The sequence below is a fragment of the Diabrotica undecimpunctata genome, chromosome 6 (assembly GCF_040954645.1).
Source record: "Diabrotica undecimpunctata isolate CICGRU chromosome 6, icDiaUnde3, whole genome shotgun sequence".
Classification (NCBI taxonomy): Eukaryota; Metazoa; Arthropoda; class Insecta; order Coleoptera; family Chrysomelidae; genus Diabrotica; species Diabrotica undecimpunctata.
The window spans coordinates 96010977-96030651 of NC_092808.1; the positions used below are offsets into that span (position 1 = coordinate 96010977).

The window sequence follows — 19675 nt, forward strand, 5'->3', positions numbered from 1 at the left end:
TATTATCGTACAACTCTCTTACAGCATTAATGTAAATCGGTGGAATATTCTTGTCTTCTAGCACCTGCCATAGCTTGGCTAATGGGACACTGTAATACGCTTTTTGAAGATCAATAAATACCATGTGTGTCTCCATATTATGTTCCAAACGCTTTTCTATTGTTTGTTTTAGGCAGAACACATTGTCTATACATGAACGACCAGTACGAAAGCCACTCTGATCTTCAGCGTCTTCCCAGACAATTTCAGTAATTCGTTTGGTATTTCGTCTTTATCTGCAGTTTCTCTGTTCTTCAGCTTTTCAAGTGTTTTTCGAACTTTCTTTGTATCTATATGAACTTCTACATTTGTGATAATTTCTGGTGTTTCCGATTCTAGCGTCATTTATTCTTCCTCTGCATACAGCTTTTTAGGTAGTCAATTCATGTATCATTTTTTATGTATTTTAGTTCTATTAGTTCGTTTACCTCCGTTCTTTGACCTCTTATAAAGCACCATATTTACTTTTGCAGAGCATAAAAATCATATTTCATTTAATTTTCGAAAAACGTTCCCAGTTATCATTTTTATTCTTCTTACAAGTGCATGTGTTTCGTTTTTCGTTCGATCGGAAGTGAATGACATTTCAGGCAGAGATTTATGCAATATTCTGAACCACTGAAGCGGATCAATATATACACATATAGTAAAGCGACCATTTACAGGTCATCACAGGTCAATGACAGAACTAATGAATTTGTCAAAAGGGAATCAGCTACAAAACACTTCAGTCCAGAGTCGGTCGTAGCAGTGCCAAAAAGCACCATCTGCGTCCCAAAAAAGCCTGGATCCGAAGGCAACATAACTCTTACTGGGAAAATATACACCCGGTCAAGCACGTGGCAAAATGTATATTAGACGGACATGAGCTAATAAGGCTGGAGTACTACGGAAAACAAACAGGAATCACCTCGAGAGTCATAACAAACTTCCTTAGTGGACATGTGCCAGTCAAGAGACACCTGCATAGTGAGACTATTTCATGTAGACGTAAGCTGCTGACTAATGTAGACTATGTGTCGAATTTATTTACCCTTCGACTAATTCGGGAATACCAACTATTTCAGACCCTCGACAAAAGATATGTTTTAAGAGCCATTAAAAGGCCGAGGGCAGGTACTCATCAGAATTCCTATAAAAGTTGCATTTCTGCCTTCTAAACTTAGTAGGCAACGAATTTGCTGATACATACTTTTACACTTTTGAAACAATCTTTCTAAAATATCGCAGGAAATAGCCTGCATATTGCAAAACCCAAACATACCGAATCAAAGAGCCGTTCCTAAGAACTTGGAATCTGTGACATGGGTCAACCCATCCCCTCATCCTTTGCTTCTTTCGACACTCACACTAACTCTCCACGCAGTGTTGAATCCACTTGAGTCCCCAATTCTGACTCCCGCTAAAAAAACGGGAACATCCATATCTCGAAGATGCAGAGGGCCTACACCGAGATGTTCATAACTTGTTTTCAATTTAGGTGCAGACTTTGTAACGGAGAACCTCAAACAATCAACCAATCAACTGGCTGCAGTACGAATTGGACTGCATTCGAAAAAAAAAACTGATTGTAGCTCTTGAGAACCAAAGTTACCATAGATATGCAACCTACAATAGAAGAAGAAACCTGAAAGCCTTTTGAGATTTGATTTCAATATAGAGCCCCCGCCATCCGCTTATACGTATTTCGACCTACTTAGGTCTCGTCAGAACGAGATATGCAGAAGCTCTGGATTGAAAACAAATCTCCCCCATCTTAAAAGTATAATTATATAGGACGTTGCAACGCCATCTAATAACAAAATTAGTAGAAAGAAATCCGAAGATTTCTTACTTGGCAAAACTAAATTCAAATATTTGTCTATTTCGCTTTTCACACTATATAAAGCAGACATAATGATTAATTCGTCGGCAAGAGGAATCTACAATTTACATTCTACGACGACAAATATCCTACAGAAGAAGAAACTTTAAGAAGAAATAGTACCAAAAGTATCCGTCCGTTCCTTTTTTAACTTTCTACTGTTTTAATGTTTCAATCTCTTTCTAAATAAAATTAAATTAGTACTATTAATTAACTGTCTCATGATGTTAGTGCACTTTGTACCTATTATATTTATATATTTTAGACACTCCCAATTTTACCTGGTATTAGATATAGCTAATCTAACATCCCAAGAAATGGAACTGCAATATACTCCCATGAAAACGATGTTAATAGAAGGACAAGAAAGTTGCAGAGTCCCAATTCCAGTAGACAGATGCCCACTATCGAAACTAACAGGACTGTTCCAGGAAATGGATGAAAATTCTGATAATAGGAACGATATAGATGTCAATAAAATTTGTTCCGAACATGTTACAGACTTGGTCAGTTTAAATTGGCATTTGCTTGGAACTGATTCACGAGGGGTAGCGTCACTGAAAGGAATTCATTTAACACCAAGAATGTTAGATATTGTCAGAATGTCACCGTTAGGTTGGGGTAAGTATATTCATGGATACAATTAACGCGCAATAAAATTTTTCAATAAAATAAGCAATAAAATCCGTTATTTTTACATTATTTCAGTAGATCGGTAAAATAGGAATAACTTGGAGAAATACAGGACAATGTTAAATCCATGAAAAGAAGTGTCAAACTATTTTTCCTGAAAACTTATAAAAAAAATATTGAAGTTAAATCTTAAAAAAATTCATTAAATCTATAAATTGTTCTGAAGGTATTTTCTTATGGCATGTTAAATACAATTTACTATTTTTACTGAGAATAAGTCACAATTTTATTTTAAAATAAGTTTATTTTGACGTTTCGATGTCCACTTCGGAAATCGTTCTCAAAATACAAATTTGTATTTTGATGCAGCTGAGCAACAAGGTTTTCGTACAAGAAGGTAGTGTAAAGATGCAATATTTGTCATAAAGCAGATTATAGAGAAAGCATAAGTTTACAATAGATCCGCATCCCTATGTTTGATCGATTTGAAGGAAGCATTTGACAGAGTAAGACTTTAAGATGTAATATATCTTTTGTATAAAATAGAGATTCCGCTGGATATTACAAAAATAATTGAAAACATACGATAACCACAAAGTGGAAGTCAGAATATATGAACAACTTACCGAAACTATATACACAGACAACGGAACAAGACAGGGGAATACACTGAGCACTATGCTATTCAATCTAATCATGGATGAAGTCATAAAGAGCAGCGTCAACAAAGAGAGAGGATACAGAATGGAGAACAATAAAATTAAAATTCTCTGATACGCAGACGCTTCAATATTGATAGCCTAAAATGAGTATATCAGATCGATCTTTAAAGACTAGATCACAGATTTAACATGATGATTTCGACTCAGAAAATGGTCCAGACGGTATTTGTTTAAAATAACGATTTTTGGGTTTGAAGTATATAATCATTTGCATAAATCGCTCTAAAATATCACTACAAATGATAATTTTACTATGCGTGAGTTGTAAAATGTGGGATTAACTTTTTATTAAACTAAATATGACAAAAATTCAAAATGTTCGATATTTTTCCTCTTTTTTTCGCATATATCTCAGGAGCTATTAGTTTTAGTATAATTTTGTATAGGACATAAAGGTTTTGTAATTAAATTTTACATAAGACAGTTGTAGTCTTAAATCTTCAGAATTATTATTTTTGAAAAAAATACTAAAAAAAAAAACACAAAACACAGTTAAAAAAATTTAAAAAAAATAAATATATATATCTAATTTAATAGTTATTAGTAGTATTAGTATTTAGTATATAGCATAAAAACAAACAAAAACGCTCACCAAAATATATAAGAAAGTATAGTCGCCTCGTATTTCGGTGAGACTGTGTAAAAATATATTTATCTGTAATAAAAGCAGGCAATACAAATTAAAATAAAGTACTCTACCAGGAGTAGTTATTAACTGCGAAATTATCAATGACTGAGATGTATAATAATACAAAGTTTTAATATTCTCTTCCATATTTACATTTAGATGAGCCTGGTAAAATATGGACAGTCGCTCAGATAAAGTTATCATCGATGCATTCTTTGCGTAAGATGACAATATTTGCCTGAGCGACCGAAACCATAAAGTAAGTTACCCCAATAAATTTTGTTTCGACCGTCCAGTGGTTTACACTTGGGTAGGTAGTATAATATTTTATATTATTTTAAACTTTATTTTTAAACGAAATATTGTTTATTTGGATGAAACCTGGTATGGTACTAATGACACCGTGAAAAAAAGTTGGACGAATAATAACAAAAATTGTTCTAATTCAGTACCGCCCAATAAAGGACAGAATTATAATTTTATACTGCGGTGTAGAAAATGGATGCATCGACGATTTATTATTAATATCTGCAATAAAAATGACGTGAATCTAGATTATCATGAGGATATGGAGGGTGGATGGATTTTTTGTGAATCATGGATTGAAAAATCTCTTCTTCCAGAATTATATATATACAGTAAAACCTCCGTTAACCGAAATAATTGGGGGGAAGGCCGTTTTGGATAACAAGAATTTCGGTTAAAAATAACATTGTTTTTTATAATATTCTTGATCAAAGTATTGGTATTAAAAAATAGTATGAGTCGATTTCGTAATGTTTTCTAATAAGTAAATCTAAAATAAAGTAATAAAATTAAGGAAAATGAACAAGTTTAACATGCTTTTTTAAAAAAATCTGCTATTTTTTTGCGTTTTCGAGATGTTTCTCTCTCCCTCCATCATTAATTTGCAGAAAGTCATGAGTTTGCCTCATTCGATTGTTCGACGAAACGTAAAGCAATCTGAAAAGGACAAAACTTTATGTAATGACAACAAAAATTGAGAATCTAGTCGTGTCCCTAACTAATTAGGCCTACTGTATAAAATTCGTTCCTCTAAAGCATTGAAAATCTCGTCGACGGTCTTGTGCTGCCTGTTGCCTCTTGGGTCGTCATCTTCGTCATCTGATATGCTCAGGTTGTCTTGATAAAGAACCATATCAATGATGTCCTGGTCGATGAATTCACGTTCTGAGTCATCAGCTGCTAACCAGTCACGTATCTCTTCTTAGTTAATTTCGTCAAGTCCGCCAAATTTTTAATGAAAGGTTTAATTTCTTCTGTCGTTTTCTTACCATTTTCTTCTCCAGGATCGTCAATCAAAATCTTATCAAAAAGTTTGTTCCAGCATTTTTCCAAAGTTGAAGATTTGATCTTGGCCCACGACTCAGCTCACCAATAAAAATGTTTTATTATTAATGATTTGAGAATTTCGGGAACACTTTTGGATTAATTCGTCTCCTGTAATAACAGATGTCTTAAGAATGCTTCTCTATATTGTCTCTTGAATGTCTGTATGACTCCCTGGTCTAACGGCTGGATTAAGCTTGTGACATTCGGTGGCAAAAATCTGATATTTGTCACCATTTTGTAGATTTTGAGGGTGAGGGCGCATTGTCAACAAGCAACAATGCTTTGATGAGAAGGTTTTTTGATTTTAAAAAGGATTTTACCCTTGAGACGAATTCATTTTCAAACCATTCTAAAAATAAAGTGGTCGACATCCATGAACTTTTTTTGCTTCAGTACTTTAAAATGCCTTTTCGGGAATATCTTTTAGAGCTCTTGGTTTTTGTGATTTCCCAACACACATAGACATCAATTGGTGAGTGAAATTAACGGAATTGTTTACGTTTTGCGACAAACATTTACTTTTTATTGACGAAATTATTGAAACTATCAGCCGTTTCGGTTAAACGATGTTTCGGTTAAAAACGTTTCGGTTAAGGGAGGTTTTACTATATATATATATATATATATATATATATATATATATATATATATATATATATATACAAACAACACACACACATATATATATAAGAAAAAGTAGTCCAAAATTTTTTGACTAGTTTGGAAAAAATATATGTAAATACTTTTTTCTTTTTGGGTGTGGTAGTTAATAAAAACAGAGCTTTGCTAAGGCGTACTATTTATTCTGAATCCAAGCTTTCGGTGGTTTTTTGCCACCTTTATCAAGGTCTACAAAGAAAATTACTATGTTGTATATATATATATATATATATATATATATATATATTTATATGTATATATATATATATGTATATATATATATATATATATATATATATATATATATATATATATATATATATATATGTTCGGATAAGTTTCCGCGGTCAGATGAATGAAAATTACTGAGTTCTCGGGAAGAACCGCGTTGAGAATTTAAAACTCGACGTTTCGGCACCCATTTTGGAGCCATTATCAAGAGGGATACGGTTCGGTTCGAGTTCGGGGTCTCAATCTGCCTACTCCCCTCACTCGAGACGTACCAGTATCGTGTTCTATATTGCAAGAACTGTCTCTCGGCACTGAGGTCTCAATCTGCCTACTCCCCAGTGTCGAGTGACAACCGGTCTTACCCTGTGTGGCTGCTTTTATACTCGCTGTATGCGCGGGAACGGTATGCGCTGACGTGGTCTGAACTGACGTGGCCTGAGCGGTGTGGGCGGGAGGTCGCTGAAGAAGGGGTCGCCATGTTGCCGGCAATCGTTTCGCGTCATCGCGCGTGTTCAAGATGTGAGGCCGTTCTTTGCCATTCCTTGATGTTCTTATTCAGAAAAATCCACCTCACAGTTTTTCCTATTCCGTGTACCGGAAACCAACTCATACAAACCGCTATCTCAATGCCCAGTCACATCATCACCCCGCTCAACTTAATTCAGTCATCAACACTCTTATTTCCCGTTCCATAAGACTTAGCGACAACAATCACAGGTCATCCGAAATCAATTCAATAAGACAAACACTCCTACAAAACGGCTACCACAAAACCCAAATCAATAGAAGCATTCAAAAACTTCTAAACCCCATTCCATCCAAAAAAGAAACCTTGCCGCCGGATCAACCCAAAATCTTTCTACCTTTTATTAAAGGTGTCACTGACAAGATCAGTAGAACTCTTATCCCTCTTAATATCAAAACCATCTTCACCACTCACTCCAAATTGTCCAATCTCGTTAGATCCGTAAAAGACCAAATCCCCAATGAAGACCATGGTGTCTACGAGATAGCTTGTTCCAGTTGCCCACGTACATACGTAGGACAGACAAACCGACGAATCCATAACCGTATTTACGAACATTCTCTATCAGTCAAACATTCCGATACCACTTCAGCCCTAGCCCAACATCATATTCAGACAGGCCACAAAATAGATTTCGAAAAAGCAAAAACCATCGCTCCCATCCGCTCATTAAAAGCGAGAATCATTCGTGAAGCTATCGAAATCGAAAAACGGCCTCACATCTTGAACACGCGCGATGACGCGAAACGATTGCCGGCAACATGGCGACCCCTTCTTCAGCGACCTCCCGCCCACACCGCTCAGGCCACGTCAGTTCAGACCACGTCAGCGCATACCGTTCCCGCGCATACAGCGAGTATAAAAGCAGCCACACAGGGTAAGACCGGTTGTCACTCGACACTGGGGAGTAGGCAGATTGAGACCTCAGTGCCGAGAGACAGTTCTTGCAATATAGAACACGATACTGGTACGTCTCGAGTGAGGGGAGTAGGCAGATTGAGACCCCGAACTCGAACCGAACCGTATCCCTCTTGATAATGGCTCCAAAATGGGTGCCGAAACGTCGAGTTTTAAATTCTCAACGCGGTTCTTCCCGAGAACTCAGTAATTTTCATATATATATATATATATATATATATATATATATATATATATATATATATATATATATATATATATATATATACAAATATACAAACAACACAGTTTATTAGGGTTGCAGTCAGAAAATTGGCCGAGATGTTAATGAAACACTCTTATGACTTTTTGTCTAGCTTTCGGAATGGTTTTATTCATTTTTCAAGACACTGTAATAAGAAAAAAATGTACATATTTATAAAATATTACAATTCTTCATTGCAACTTACTAGTCGTTGAGATTATTTATAAATGCATAGACACTCAACATTAATAACACACATATAAAATAATGGACAAAATACATTCTAAAATTCTTTAAAATTTAGGTACAGATAGTAAAATAATAAATAAAAAGTAAGATAAAGTAATAAACTGTGTTGTTTGTTTATATCGACAGTCACTAATATCCAGTAATTCTTATATATATATATATATATATATATATATATATATATATATATATATATATATATATACATCGAAAAAGAAGTTCGAGCGTCAATTTTAATGCTTTCAGTTATCAATATGATGGAAATGAAGTATAAAAAAAGTTCAACTCAGGAACCATAGATGTAAACGTTTAATGTTTTTTTGAAAAAAAAACAGAAGTTAGTTTTTATAAAACTCACAAAGAACGGAAGTACGTAAAAATATGTAAAAGAACAGTAAACTTTATAATTTTACTAAAATACTTTTGAAATGTGGCACCCGTGGTGTGATAATAATTCTGCAGCTTAAGAGCCAGTGGAACCCTGTAATCAATTGGAATATTTTTACAAAGCCGTGTAGTAAAATGTAAGCGACATTTCCAATACCTCTCTGATGATACCATCCAAACATATGCTGAAACATGTCTATGAAGGATTGTGTTCCAAATTGTCTAAATCAGAAGCAATTGTGGAAACGTATTTATCAGAGTGTCCAAAGCAATCTGCTACAAGACTATAGGAGAAACATCTTCTAGACAGAGGAGAAAGGATTGGCCAAATTCACACAAATAAAACCGCACCTAAAGGAACCTATAATCAGAACAATATACAAAATGGATGCGGCTATTTTTTCAACTATTGAAAGCCTTCGAAGTGAACTTTTTCGAAAGGATATTCTCTTATATTCAGCAACAACACTTCGATTATTTCTTAAAGCCAATAATTTTAAGTACAAAACTTTAGACAAGCGCCATAATGGAAACTACTAGAATAATTATTTCTTTAAGAAACATTTCTATCAGATAGATAACTTAGTATCAAAAAATGAAACGAAATGTTGTTTATTTAGATGAGACCTAGTGTGATACTCATGACAGGGCAGATAATTATAATTTTACACTGCGGTTGAGAAAATATATGGATCGATGATGTATTATTAATATCTGCAAAAAAATATTACAACGCGTCTCTAGGTTATCATGAGGATATGGAAAGTTTAATTTTTGAATCATGGTTTGAAGAACCTCTTCTTCCGAGATTACCTAAATATAGCGTGATTATCATGGACAATGTATCATATTATTCAAGATTAATGAGAAAATTTCAAATATTACTTGAAACAAATTACAAATTCAAGAATTTTTATTTGAGAAAGATTTGTACTTTGAGGCATCATATAGTAAAAAGCAATTGTTGGAGGTTGTTTACAGTAGACAGTACCAGAAGGAATAATATGTTGTTAATAACTGTACTCGCAGTAATGGGCATACCGTGCTTGGTACGCCCATTATTACAATTTACAATCGTACTTCCTCCTTACTATTGTAAATTGAACCCAATAGAGTTAATATGGACACAACTTAAAGGAAATAGAAGAAGAAGAAACGTGGCTCCTAAATTTTTGTCTACTGCTCTCCAGTTAATTAGAAGAGAAGTCACAAAGATCACAGCAACCGACTGGACAAGTGTAATCAAACATGTAATCGCAGTGGAAAATGACTATGTTAAATATTTACTAGCATTAACCCAATTAATTATAAATATAGAAGATACAACTGATACTAGTGATAACAGTGATTCTGAGTAGATTAGTAAGTTCTTCTTCTAAATCAAAGTAAACGTTAGGTTATTAGAAAATACCTGCTAGATATATAAAAAAAGATGTTCATACAAGTTTTAGACCTTTTACCCATTTTTAAATTATTGAGGTACTAAGTCTTCTCTCACACAGTGTCAAACCAAAGTTGTTAATAGAATACCCTGTATATAATTTAAAAAGTGAATTCTCTATTTTCTTATTACAATAACTAAGTTATCAGGGATAAAATGTGATCATAAGTTTTAAAACTTATGATCAGTTGTATTATTAAAACGTTTGTATACTTAAATACTTGTACATAAAACATTTGTTTAATTGTATGTGATAATTACTTTTATTAACAATTTTTTATAGGTATTGTTATTTTACAATAAGTTCTATTTAGCCGAGTCGGTTAGTGTTATCTCTTCCTAGATATATCACAGAAGTTAACAACACCAATATTTTTTATTTAAACTTTATAGAAAATGAAACTTTTTCTTAAATAAAATTAAATAAAAATAAAAACTTTTATTTAATTAAAAATTAGATATCTACGCTACTGTTCAATAAAGTAGTGACCACTCTGACATTGTTGCCATTTTCTAGTATTTTACCCGTTCTGGTTCCTATAAATTTTCTCACGAAATTACGTGTCGACTATACCTGTATAATATATGTGTGAATTACTATTGTAAATCATTATTATCAAATAGGTTATAAATATTCATAAATATAATGAGTATAAGAGATATAATTATAAGAGTAATTTTAGTTCGGCTAATGGATTAAGTCCACAGTCAAAAGAAACCAACAGCACACACACACAGTTAAAAAAGGTTTTTTTTTGTAAGTTTATTTTCCAGACTAAAATCAAACGTAGGACCTTCATATTCCGAGAAAGAAAACTTTTTAATATATTTAATCATCACACAAATTTTCATTAAAATCGATTTAATAGTTTTTGCAAAATAATTTTGCAATCTAATTTTTTTTAAATGAATAATTTTCAAAATTATGCAGGCCAAAAACTAAAACTTTTAGATACTTGAAATTTTTTTTACACATGTACAATTTTTTGAATTTATAGTAATGATAATTACAATTAATCATAAAGAATAAATAATTTTTATGTATAAATCATTCGTATAATAAATAAATATATACGATAAATAAAGGACTTGTAGATTTTATTAACACATATGTGCAAATGCGATATTTAATTCTTTTAGCCCGCTAGATCTCAATTAAAAAAAGCATCAAAATTGGTTGAATAGAAACAAAGATAATTGAAATTTTTAAGCGCGACGCGATTTTGAACGCATAAAATCAATTTCAGTTCAGCCGCGATGGCCTCTCTCCCGTCAATTATTGACGGACGGACTACAGTACCTGGCCAAATTATTAGGCCAAGCATTAGAAGTTTACATTTGTTAAAATTAAGAATTTTTATCAACAGGTATGTTATTATTTTTTCGTATAGCAACATTTAATGTAGTATGGTAACATTATTGTACTATTTTAACTTTGGCAACACCGCCCTATCCGCCATTTGTAGACAGCATTGCGTCCTGTCAACTAGTGTGCATTTTATAACCTCAAAGACTGTCTGTGAACATTTGAATTCGAAACGATTGTGACCTGAAATTTTATTGCAGAGATGAGGCGTGCTCAAGCTCTTTTAGCAGTCAAAGGACATACAAAATATTAAATTTATCTCTACTTTGTAAGAATTATACTTTTTTAATAAATAAAAGTTTTTTGTTAACCTTTTTAGTAAAGTTAAGTTACCTAAGAGTTAATATTCACAAAACAGTAATTTTTTTCAAATATATTCATAATCATGAGAGAAATAACTTGATATGGTAAATTTTTCCTTACTTGGCCTAATAATTTGGCCAGGTACTGTACTTTTAATTGACATTTTAACCAACTTTTAGTAGTCTGTAGCTAATATAAATTTGTACGTAATTAGTGCTTTGTATAGTAAAGGTTTTTATTTAAAAAACAGATCTGAGGACCTTATACTTTTATTGTAAATCGCAATCAACTTTGACCGATCATACCTTCTTAACTAATAAACCGATCATCTTTTTTTTTCTTTTGAAACTTCTTTCGAAGCACTTTTAATATCAGTTTTGAAAATTAAAATCTATCAACAATAATTGATGGTGTATTCAAATTGTTTATAAGCCGAAAATTTAAACAATTTCTTATAAAATTTCCTAGGCTCTTCTGATCGACGGTTTTTAATTTTTCGAAAATCCCAATCTTGAACGGTTTGAAATCTTGAATGCTCTTCTATATGTAAAAAAATTTCAAGTATCTTAATATTTTAGTTTTTGACCTGCTAAATTTGAAAATTATTCATTTTTAAAAAAATTTAGATTGCAAAATTATTTTGCGAAAACTTTTAAATGGATTTTAATGAAATTTTGTGTGATGATTAAACATATTAAAGAGTGTTCTCGGAATATGAAGGTCTTACGTTTGGTTTTGGTCTAGAAAATAAATTCACAAAAGAATCCTTTTTTAACTGTTTTTTGTGTTTTTTAGTATTTCTTCAATATGTTGTATTGTATTTTTAGTATTATGTCCTATACAAAATTATACTAAAACTAATAGTTCTTGCGATATATGCGAAAATAGTAGGAAAAATGTAGAATTTTTAAAATTTTCTTCATATTTTGTTTAATAAAAAGTTAAGCCCACATTTTAAAACTCACGCATAGTGAAATTATCATTTTTAGTGATATTTTGGAGCGAACTGCGATTATATGCTTCACCCCAACTCAAAACAAATACCGCCTGGACTAAAACTAGAACAATAGTAATCCTTAAAGAACTAATAAGATATAAACTGGAAGTCGATGGAGTTAGCATTGAAAAAATAATGGAAATAAATCATCTAGGGATTACATTGTCCAGCTATGGGGACGTTGAAGAGATCAAGTATAAAAAGCAAATAGATTGGCAGGATGCTTTATTACTACTATATGGCCTAACCGACACATTGACATCGAGACGAAATCAAAAATCTATAAGGCCATTATAAGACTAATAATGATGTACGCATCAGTAACAAAACCTGACACAGCCAAAATACAGAGGATATTGGAAACAGCATTAATGAAAATATTTTTTACAGGAGAAGAATTACAATAAACACGCTGAGAGAACCAATAAGGAGTTACAAGATCAGAACAAAATGTAACGTAAAGGGAGAAACGAGTGGGCACTAAACAGAAAAAAAGGATGGAACAGTCACATCAGTAGAACAGCGGACACAACAGTTATTAAAATAGTAAGGGACAAATCACATGCATAGAGGCAATAAAATGCCAATGAATTAGCAAAATTGTTTATATAAAGGAAGAAGAAAAAATAGAGAACGATTTCCGTGGAAAAGTGGAAATTAAAATTCCAAAATAAACATATTTTAAAGCAAGATTGTGGCTTATTCCCAGAAAAAATAGTAAATTGTATTAAATTTGTTTAATAAAATAATATAATCTGTTTAATAAATAATTAAATAAGTCGTAATACAACACATCAAACTTTATTATCTCCTTCAAACTTAAAGTTCACTGTCACTTTTTACATTTTCTAAATGTGCCTATCTTCTAGAAATGTTGGCGACCACATTGATCCATCTTATTTTATTCACAGCAGCTCGAAATAGATCTGTTGACGTTAGACCAGTCCATTTCCTAAGATTGACCAGCCAGGATTGTACGTCTATGACCAAGGCCTCTCTTACCCTCAATCTTGCCTTGCAGAATCAACTGTAGAAGTCGGTATTTATTATTACGCATGATGTGGCAGAAGTAATAGTCTATGTGACAGGCGACATACTATATCACTCATACATAACAGGCTACAATTTTCAGGATAGCTTCATAAGACCTCGACCCCCAAATACCTGTTGGTATACTTTCTGTACCGGGTTCTTTTTCTCTCCAGCCTATCCAAAAGTGCTCATTTTGAAGTGATGTATCAAATTTATTAATAACTTATTGCTGTTTAATGAATACAAAAGTTGACTTCGTGAAATATTCGAAAAAAATCTTGTCCGACAAAAATTTTGGTTCCATAAGGGAGTCCACCAAACTAAACATGCCAAAAAAACAACTTCAGACCAGTTCACTTCCTAAGATTGGCCAGTCAGAATTGTACATCTACGTCCAGGGCCTCTCCTACCCTCGACCTTGCCTTGTAGAATCAACTGTAGAAGTCGGTATTTATCATTACGCATGATGTGACCGAAGTAAGCCAATTTTCTGTTTTTTTATGGTGTTAATAATTTCTTTGTCTTTTCTTAGCCACTGGAGAAAAGTTATGTTACTTGTGTGGTGTATATATGAGACCCTGTCTAACTTCTTTTTCATTTTCTAATCGCACTGTTGTTTATTGTTGGAGATATTTATAAGTTTGAGATCAGTCTTATATCCTTACCATCGAGTTCTGACGTTTTTAGGATTTCGATTAGTTTCCCATGTGGGGCTTTATCAAATGCCTTCTCGAAATTAATTTAACATGCATACATATCGCAGTTGACATCCCTGGCTCTCTGTTTTAGAACTTGCAAACTAAAAAGTGCTTCCCTCGTTCCGAGTCCTGTTCTGAATCCAAATTGAACTTCACTCAGGTGTTTGGTGTATATGCGCGAGTGAATTATAGTAAGGAGCCCAAAATCTGGCTTTCAATGTCTACAACCATGCCTGTGTTGCGTTGTTTCCTGGTGTTCTGTACCTCTTTGATTTTTTGTGCATATGGAAATCGTCATGTTTGTGTTGTAGTGTTTCAACTTCCGTACATTTCTTCGTCAGCCATGCTTCTTTTGCTCCTTTTATCTCCTTTGGTCTTATGCAACTTTTTGTATTCGTTGTCATTTCTACGTTTTAATTTTCTTCGCTCTTCCATCATCTGTAATATTTTATCTGTCATCCGTTCTTGCTTCTTTTCTCTTTTTGATGTTAGATATTTATGCGAAATTGTGGTAATATATGTCTTCATTTCGTTCCACTGTTCTATGCCTCTAGTAGTGTCTTCAACTATTTTCCCAAAATTCTTATTAATCTCTGTTTTTACCATTTTCTGGATGCCATTTTCTTTTAGTAGTCTTATATCTATCTTGCGCCTCATTTTCCTATCATTTTCATGGGCTTATCATTTTCAATTTAAAAAGTGTACATACAACTATATCCGTCTCTTGGCAGAGGATCAGTCTTTCTCCTCGACTGTACCTTGTCCTATTTTGGCATTGAAATTGCCCATGATAATACTAAGTTCATATTTCTTCTTCAGTGGATTCTGATGTCGGTGCGTAGATCTGAATGATGTTTATATTAGAGGGACTTGAGTTAATTTTCAATAGCACAACTCTGTCTGATATGGGCGTCAATCCTATTACTGCTTTAGCTATTTCCCTTTTTACTATTATCGCTACGCCATTTCTGTTTCTTGTTGTGTCGTCTCCAGAATAATAGATATGGTGTTCATCTATAATTCTTATTCCTTTGCTGCTATTTATTTGCTGCTTTGCCTGTTTGGTACATGCTTTGAATGTTCCACGTACCGATCCTTTTAACTTTTGGGCCATTATTGGCTGACCGGGGGATTCTTAGCACCCTCTCCCCACTTAAGGGGTGCCCGGGCTGAGCGCCGTTTGTTTTGGATTTTCAGCCATTGTGGTGTTCTGGGGATATGCTTACGGATCTTTAATGTGGTAGTCACCCCGTGGATTTTTACTATAACTTTAAAACGACAGGGAACTACTCATATATTTCCTTGTCATCCCTAGAATCCTCTTAATTTCTTTAGTTAGTTCTATGGCATTCTATTTTTATTGCATAGTGAGATGATAGAACCATAAAAAATGTTCATGTATTTGGATCACTTGCTACAGACCTTGGCAATGTGAAGTATATTGCTGACGAATTATAATTGCTGTCTAACGCACCGAATGTGTCGTAAGTCATAATATACAGAGCCATCTAAAAAAATCGTAATTAGGGTTGGCTATTAAAATAGGACACGTTGAGTATATTTACCATCAAATTTTCGCTAAATAGAGTGTCATTTTTGCCTTGACATTGTCAATACTCTCGTTCCCCTCATTCCTCGAGCCCTTGTTAGGACGTGGTGATACTCTCAATATTATTAGCTTGCTGTCTCCACTGGCTGCGATAGTGTGCCCGATGAACGACTTCATGTAGGGATTTTTCCACCAGGATATTCACTTTGTTTACCCATCGTGGTAAAGATCTTTCTCTTGGTCTTCGCCTTCTACCACCAATACTTCCATGGTCCCCGTTCCTATGTCTATGTGGCCGAAGTAATTTTGGTATTCTCGATTTACTTTTAGTCTTTTATATTAAACTTTTCCAGAATTGACAGGTTAGTTCTGTGTTCTGTCCAGGACACGCGTAAAGTTCTTCTGTAAACCACATTTCGAAGGCTTAGATCTTACTTCTATTGATTTTTTGAGAGTTCAGCTGCGTATGTAGCAATCAGAAAAATAATAGCATTCACCAACTTGAGCTTAGTGTTCTGTGTTACTCTTTGATCTTCGCATATTTTAATTAATTTAGATGCTGCTCTTTGGATCATTGCTAGGCTATGATTTCTGAGCAGCTATGGCCATTGTTGGTTGTCAAGGATCCCAAATATACCAATCTGTCCACAACTTCGAAATTTGTCACTTGGTGTATGTGCAGTAGATTATTATTTGCCCTATGATCATTATTTTTGTTTTTCCTGTGTTGATCTGAAATCCGAATTCTTTACTTATCTGGTTTAGCCGTTCGGTGATAGTAATTTTGACTTATCTCTAGTTTATAAATGGATTCTTGTAAGTGTTTTTGAATCATTCTTATATTCTTGCCCTTTGCAAAGGGCAAACCACATCGTCGGCATATATTTTCCCTTAACTAGCGAGGAGCAGTGATCCAGTATGTCGTTGATAGCCACGAGAAAGAGAGTTGGGCTCATAACTGACCCCTGAGGTGTTCCGTTTTCCTGATTTTTTTTTTAAGTTGAATTATCGGCGAAAATAGAGAAAGCTCTTAACTGAAGAGAGTTTTCTATGAATCTTAGCAATTACCCCTGATTCCCTATTTGGGTAATTTGGATATAATATTAAACCTCCAAACCTTGTCGTACGCCTTGGTAATATCGAAGAATACAGCGATGATCTCTTGATTAGTAGCAAAACGTTCGTGTATCTATGACTCTAAAGCCACTTTGCTGAGGAATTAAATTTATTCTAGAACCGTACGTGATACATTAGTGAGTGATTTAGGACGCTACGAGTCTATGTTTGTTCTGTCTTTGTTGGGTTGGAGCTTCTTCTTTAAGTGCCATCTCCGCGACGAAGGTTGGTAATCATCATGGCTATTCTGACCTTCGAGGCAGCTGCTCTGAACAATTGCCTTTAGCTGCAACCATACCACTCTCTCAGGTTCTTCAACCAGGAAACGCGTCTTCTTTCTACGCTTCTCCTACCCTCTACTTTTCCTTGAATTATGAGTCTCAAGATGTTATATCTTTCGTCTCTCATCACATGTCCGAGATATTGGGTTTGAGCAGAGGAATTATAATGCTGTCTGACGATACAGATGGAAAGACCTGATTTGTCCAAATAAAATTGTAAAATTTTAACAGCCAAGACATTCCATTTTCTGGTAGGTTTATAAAAAATTAATGGTATACCGTCTGGGCCTGAAGCGAAATTTTTAGTTGACATTAGGGCATCCCTAAGTTCTTGCATTGTAATTGGTACATTCAGTATTTTATACTCGTGAGAGTAGTACTCCAACTTCGTTTTTGCTGCACTTTGTTTCTTAAGCTTTAAGTCCGGTTAATAGTTATCGTTACTTGAATTTAGCAATTTCATTTCGGTCGCTTATAATTTTATTGTGTCTTTCTTTATACCTCTATAATATTATTTATATCGAAGGAAGTCTAATTGCATAATCTGCTCTAATTATAATTTTTTTTTCGATGAATTGATAAATTTTTTTTGTTGAATTGATTGTAAATCCAGAAGATTTTAAAATTAAAAATATATAAACTTATAATGGACCTCTGAATTCAATAAAATAAAAGGCGGCGACATTATAATAGTTTAAAACGATCTTAATTGATTATTGCGAAAATTGACTAAGGAAAATTGGTTATTTAAATTGATGTTTTTTTTTTTAGAGGTAACCGTTAATGGTGATGTTGTGAAAGCTCAGGAAGAAGTAACGTGCGAAGCTGGAGATTGTTTAGCACTAAAAATGGCTGTCGTTAACAGTCTAGAGAAGACATTGCATCAGATAACAATGACTATTCAATTTTATCAAGACTATGAGAATGGTACGCTAAATTATAGAATGGACACTAGACTTGCTACTGCTGGTAGCACGAAGTAAGTTTATAATAATGTGATTGTTGATGTACCCTCTTCCTTTTTTTGATTATTCGAAATCGTCGTATAACTTGATGAGAAATTATGTTTAATTTGTATTTGAAAACTATTATATTAAACCGAAATTAAAATCGAAACGTCAAAATAAACGTGTTTTAAACTGAAATTATGGTTAATACCCAAAGATAGTAAATAGTATTAAAATGTCACCAGAACAATATTGGAAATCATTATGGTAATTATATCTTTATTTATAGCTGTTCTGAATGATTTAGGGAAACGCATGTTTACTACTTTTTATTTATAATTATACCACAGAATACACCACCCAACAAGAAGCGAAAGCTTTGTCGGTACCTTTGATGTTCGTATGACAGAAATTTCGGAGTAACAATGACAGTTAAACTACTTAATACACTAAGAAAAGTAATGAGAAAGTCATTCAAAAAAATTATAGTTACACTGATAAACAAAGTAATCATTAAAACTAATGTTTTTGAAGTAGATCTGTTTTGTACGAATTGTATTTTTTTCTGTAAAATTTAATATAACTCAATAATCTGTACTGATAAATAAAATGGTCTTAAGTCAAAGATATCAATTTATTTTTTTAAACAAACATATTAACGTACTAAAAGTATTTTAGTACATTAAAAATCCGATAAAGCGATTGAATTTGAGAGTTAATTTCAAAATAGAGGTGAAAATCAATCGATTTCTATTACTTTTTATCGTTTTTTTTAAGGTATAAAAAAACTTGTAAAAATCGATACTTTTGATTCAATACTTTTTTACTTATCAATACAGAATTATACTTTTAAAATATCTATTAACGTTCATCTATCGTTTGTCTTAAGTTGCTGACTTTTTTGTTTAGTTTTGAGGAATTTCTTTGAATGTGAATATCTATTGACCTCTAACACCACGATATTTTCGCTGCACGTAGAAACTCTGCAGCTGCGGCTAGAATGACTGTATACCCCTTCGATTTCTTTCTGTGCATCTGGGGTCTCTGAAACTTCTGGTTATATTGTACAAAATTTAATTCCCCTGGACATATCAAATTTATATCTTAAAGTTCCAACTCCTATCGGAGGTTGGATATCATAACGGCTATGGTCACTTTGTTGGCTGCTGCTCTGAAAAGTTGTAGTGAACTACAGTTAAACCATTCTCTAAGGTTCTTCAGCCAGGAGATGCGTCTTCTTCCTATGCTTCTTCTTCCTTGGATCCTTTCTTGCATAATAATTCTCAGCAGCTCATATTTTTCTCCTCTGGTTATGTGACCCAAATATTCTAGTTTTCTTCTTTTTATGCTGTTCATAATTTCTAACTCCTTATTTAGACGTCGTAGTACCTCAGCATTGGTAATCCTTTGAACCCACTGAATTTTTAATATTCTTCTGTAACACCACATTTCGAACACTTCTATTTTTCTTATGTGTTGTTTCTTCAATGT

At 33.3% G+C, this 19675-nt stretch overlaps 1 protein-coding gene across 1 annotated transcript in view; it reads left to right on the plus strand.

The window, feature by feature from the left end:
* brun (trafficking protein particle complex subunit brun) overlaps positions 1–19675 on the plus strand; it is a 112555-nt gene that overhangs the window by 81159 nt on the left and 11721 nt on the right. The window contains exons 9-10 of the mRNA XM_072534949.1: positions 2169–2524; positions 18009–18216. Of these exons, the coding sequence (XP_072391050.1) occupies positions 2169–2524; positions 18009–18216 (564 nt within the window). The remainder of the gene's footprint in view (positions 1–2168; positions 2525–18008; positions 18217–19675) is intronic.